Consider the following 5320-nt stretch of genomic DNA (forward strand, 5'->3'; position numbering starts at 1 on the left):
TTTGCTAAGTCTAAAAGGTTTCAAAGCTTTCAAATGGGAAAGCAATGGCTTGTTCTTCGACCATGATGTATGGAGTTTCTTGAAGCCTTATTTGCACGATTCCAAGTGGGAGTTTGGTTAACAGCTTTACATAAGAATTTCACGGTAATTATTAAGTGCTTGGAGATCCATGCAAAAAGGAAGTATCCTTTCTTCATGATTTGGGGCCAATAACAATATCATAGACATCGACTCAAAATCATATATAGGCTAGATAATATAGGAGTAGAAGCAATGTTCAAGCCTCTGAAGTATGTATGGGATCAATATGGAGATGTTTGTCAGCATACCAAGACTATTCTCATAGATGATAGTCCTTACAAAGGATATCTAAATCCTGTTGAGAATGCCTCATGTCATCCATCTCTTACATTGAACAACTCACAATTATCCATGTTGAAGCATACTCCTTTAGTCTCTACATTGAAAGATATGGAAGCAATACAACTTGCTCATGAGTTAGGATATCACAAGCATTTCATAAATGGTAGTGCAGCTAAACGTTTTATACAAAATCTACAAAAGTTGTATTTTTCCAATATACATGATGTAACAAGGCGGTGACTCTATATGGACTAATTTTGACTTTCATAATAAATATATCACTTACATTAAAGGCTTTTGCATGGCTAAGAAATATATGCTTGTTAGAAATTTAAAGTGTTTTATGTAGTTACCTTAGTGTTTCTAAACACCACCAATATTAATGAGAGAATCTACTCAATGTTTTTTATTCTTTCAATAACATTAGTTAATTGTGTTGAAATTTCTTATAAAGTGGTTTAAATCCTATTTTGTACTTTATGACCGTCTATTATACGAACATACTCAACAAATGCCTCAAGTCATTTGTCACTTACATTGAACAACTCACAATTATACAAGTTTGAAACAGACTCCTTTAATCTCTACTTTGAAAGATATGGAAGCAATGCAACTTGCTCATGAGTTAGGATATCACAAACATTTCATAAATGGTAGTGCAGCTATCTACAAAAGTTGTATTTTTCCAATATACATGATGCAACAAGGCAGTGACTCTACATGGACTAATTTTGACTTCCATAGTAAATATATCCCTTACATTAAGGGCTTTTGCATGGCTATGAAATATATGCTTGTTAGAAATTTAAAGTGTTTTATGTAGTTACCTTGGTGTTTTTAAAAGCCACCAATATCAATGAGAGAATCTACTTAATGTTTTTTAGTCTTTCAATAACGTTAGCTAGTTGTGTTGAAATTTCTTATAAAGTGGTTTAAGTCCAATTTTGTACTTTATGTCTTAGCTAACAAATAAGTATTAATTAATAATAAAATTTATGTCTATTTCTTTGGAGACAGAAACCATTGGTCAGATAGAAATTTTGAACAAAAGATATTTATATATCATGTATATACATACAAAAAATACAAATGGGATGAGCAATTATTTAACATACTTGTGTCTATTGGTTTACAAAAAAAAAAGAACTATCATATCATAGGTTATCCAAACTTATTACTATATGGTATTAGATCAAGTTATTAAACCACACCTAGTTAGTGATGACTCTTTTAAGGTCATAGTTTATGAAACTTATACATGTCACTTTAAATTATGCTATATCTAAAAGAAAAAACTCATATTATAATATCTTTAAATCCATAACATTATAAATTTTGGCCATGATAACATATTTTCATATAATGTTTAAGGCTCTTGTATTCTAAATTCTCTCTGCACTCCTTCAAACCTTTGTACTCTTACATTAAACTTGGAAATTTCTTGGGTATATACTAGTTAAGCCTCCTTGATGTTTCCACCACCATACAAGATCATCTTTTGTTAGTATGCTAGAAAAGATAGAGGTGAAATCCAAATCTCCTAATAGCCACATAGTTGACATTCATCATTTAAGCTCTCAAGATGTGTGATCTCACATTTGTAACATACAAAGTGTCCTTTAGAGATAAACATAAACATAGTGCTCTCTTTCATTCACAAAAGTAAGACATTCATTAAAAGTGGGACTTGGAAAATTCCCGAAATCTCTTATATGTTGTTGGTGAGAGCTACCAGCTGGTAGGATAACTTTGGGATAGCAGTTGCCTTCTTTGGTGATCAAGCTAATTTTGATGAAGCTAAATGGAGATCACTCGGTCTAATTTGTGATGTAACCTTGAGATTTTTCTGGTTAAGAAGGAATGCATGTCTCTTCAAACAATGTTTTAATCCAAAAACACATTTGACCACATGTATTCCCATGCTTCCTCTTTATCCACATCTTATGATGTGCAATCCACACCCAATACATTGGAAACTAGATGCTTGTCTATCCCAGCTTCTTAAACAAGAGCTACTGTCAGTTCTTTACCCTTTGAAGTTCCAACATTGGATCTATAGACTATTTTGGGAAAAAGTTATATTCTCAAGCACGAGGCCTCGATGCATTTTTACATGTTGTAAACACTTTTTACTCTTTTGGTAATATATGACCACGCATTACAAAAAATAAATAAAGAGGTGAAATTTTGACATTTTCGACACATTTTTGACATTTTTACATGTTGAAATAGAAGGTCTTAGAGGACCTCTCCTTTTCTTTTTAAAGAGTTTGGAAGGGCATATAATTATTTTTCTAAAATTCTTACCTTTCTTTTGAAAGGTAATATATGTATCACCCTTCTCTAGAAGGGCAAAACCCCCTTTGAAGGGTGTTGCAACCTTCAAATTTTATGCCCGATAGGGATAGTTTTTTAGGATGGCTTTAGGAGAGAGAGGCTTGACAATGGAATCTTGCCCGATGTGGTTTTGTTTTGGCAATGGGCTTTCATCTCACGATCTTGTGCAGTACTGGATTAATGCGGAATGGATAATGGATTTACTTCGAAGGAGGATGTACTTTTAACACTATGCTGTATACTGCTAGCGCATTAGGCGCCGCCTGGTACATGCGGGGAGCGGGGTTCCGCAGAGGGCAGGATTGCCAGGGCGATAGGAGGACACAGGGAAGGTGGTGAAGGGCTGCTGCGGTGGGATGCGACCGGCCAGCTGATTGTAGGAGACGTTGAAGGAGGCCAGGCCTTGGAAGTGCGTCGCGAAGGCGACAGGGATGTTGCCGGACAGTTGGTTGTCCTGCAGCGACAGGAAGTGGAGGGAGGTACTGAGATTGGCCAGCTCTGTCGGGATGGCCCCGGAGAGGTTGTTGTAGGAGAGGTCCAGGCTCTGCAGGTTGGCGAGGGAGCCGAGCTCGGCTGGGATGACCCCCGTTAGGGCGTTGTATGAGAGATCCAGGCTCTGCAGCTGGTTGGCGTGGGAGCCGAGCTCGGCTGGGATGGCCCCGAAGAGGTTGTTGTATGAGAGGTCCAGGCTCTGCAGGTTGGCGAGGGAGCCGAGCTCGGATGGGATGACCCCCGTTAGGGCGTTGTATGAGAGGTCCAGGCTCTGCAGGTTGGGGTGGGAGCCGAGCTCGGCTGGGATGGCCCCGGAGAGGTTGTTGTATGAGAGGTCCAGGCTCTGCAGGTTGGCGAGGGAGCCGAGCTCGGATGGGATGACCCCCGTTAGGGCGTTGTATGAGAGATTCAGGCTCTGCAGGTTGGCGATGGAGCCGAGCTCGGGCGGGATGGTGCCTGTGAGGGCGTTGTGTGAGAGGTCGATGAGAGGAGTGACCTCGTTGGAGTTGTCGTCGGCTCCCTGAAGCTTCTTGAGGTTGGCCACCCACTGCGGGAAGGGACCCGACAGGCCGCAGGAGCTGAGGTGGAGCTCCCGGAGCTTGGGCAGGGTGGAGAGGCCCGATATGGCCGCCGACGAGGCGCTGCTGATGTCGCCCAGCGGGTTGCCGTCCAGGCGCACGACCTGCAGGCTGTGGAGGTTGCTCATGTCCTCGGGCAGGCCCCCGATTGCGTTGTGGTCCAGGTACAGGACGAAGAGGTTGGTGAGGTTGGTGGTGAAGGCGGCCGGGACCACGCCCGAGAGGTTGTTGAGGGCCAGGTCGGCGGTGAAGAGGTTGGAGAGGAGGCCGAAGGAGGGCGGGATGGACCCGCTGATGAGGTTGTTGGCGATGCGGATGTGCTGCAGGCTGGCCATGCCCCCGATGGCGCTGGGCAGCGGGCCGCTGAGCATGTTGTGGGACAGGTCGAGCACCCGGAGGCTGGTCAACTGGTCGAAGGACTCCGGGATGCCACCCGAGAGCGCGTTGTAGGACAGGTCGAGCTCCCGGAGGCCGCTGAGCTGCCCCAAGGACTCCGGGATGGCTCCCGTGAGGCCCCCCCCGCTGCCGCTGTCGGTCATCATGTTGGCTAGCGACAGCTGCTGGAGCTTGGTGAGCTTGCCCAGAGACGGAGGGATGCTACCCTGGAAGCTGTTCTCCTGCAGCTTGAGCAGCTGCAGCTCCGACAGGGAGCCCAGCAGGGGCGACAGCACCCCCTGCAGCCTGCCCCCCGAGAGGTCCAGCTGCACCACGCGGCCGCTGCTGGCCTCGCAGGTGACGCCCTCCCAGGAGCAGCAGTCGGACATGGACGCCGTCCACGCCGCCAGCTTCTGAGACGGGTCCTTGGCCACGGCCCCCTTGACGGCCAGAAGAGCCGCCCGGTCCTGCGCCACGCAGGCAGCTGCGGCCACCGAGGTGCCGGTTACGCAGTGCTGTATGATGAGCATGCTGAGGGCGATCGAGAATATCAAGGAAGCGACAGGAGTAGAGTTGCGAGGGCTACAGGTAATTATAACGCGGTGAACGTGGGAAGCCATCATCAATGGTATCCTATGCAGCAGCAGGAGGAGGAGGAGGCAAAGAAGCTAATAGTAAGACGACAGGCGGGTTGGTAATGTTTATGCAAGAAGAATACGCCCCGCCATTTATCATATCGAGTGTTGGGACGGCATTTCCCTGTCTGACGAGGTCTGATCAGGAAAGACCTTCGATTCTCACACCACGTAAAGTCTTTGATTGCAATTTGTCAAACTACAGAAGAAAAGCCTGCGAGTCGACTTTGCCACGGCCCAGTCAGCCCACGATCAGTGGCATCTCCAGACCGAACCTTCTCAAGTTCGCCTTGGCGAGCACTAGCAAGCCCGGCCGGCCTGCTGACTGCTGAGTCCTGACCGAGCTTCAGATCGTCTTGGTAGACGAGTTCCACCTCCCCAGCTTCCGTCACACCACGGTCCAATTTTGTCGTTTAGCTCCTTCTAAATTGCTCTACTGCTGCTTAGCGTAAAGGGGTCATTACAGTGTCTTTTAACAGTCTTCCATTGTAAATTTTTTCTTCCAACTGAGTTTGTTAAATGTTTTTTAATAATTAAACT

At 45.3% G+C, this 5320-nt stretch overlaps 1 protein-coding gene across 1 annotated transcript; it reads right to left on the reverse strand.

Annotated features, from left to right (window-relative positions):
• Positions 1 to 2944: 2944 nt before the first annotated feature.
• On the reverse strand, positions 2945 to 4766 carry LOC148026414 (uncharacterized). The gene has a single exon (XM_087690298.1). It carries the CDS (start codon positions 4763 to 4765, stop codon positions 2945 to 2947), a length of 1821 nt encoding a protein of 606 aa, XP_087546424.1. The 5' UTR covers position 4766.
• Between the last annotated feature and the right edge of the window lie 554 nt (positions 4767 to 5320).

Source organism: Lygodium microphyllum, chromosome 13 (assembly GCF_053477565.2).
Source record: "Lygodium microphyllum isolate KBCC chromosome 13, Lygodium_microphyllum_v1.1.10, whole genome shotgun sequence".
NCBI classification, from domain to species: Eukaryota; Viridiplantae; Streptophyta; class Polypodiopsida; order Schizaeales; family Lygodiaceae; genus Lygodium; species Lygodium microphyllum.

Bases quoted from the DNA above. Each gene is read 5' to 3' on its own strand.
- LOC148026414 (XM_087690298.1), bottom strand. From the start codon at position 4,765: ATGGCTTCCCACGTTCACCGCGTTATAATTACCTGTAGCCCTCGCAAC.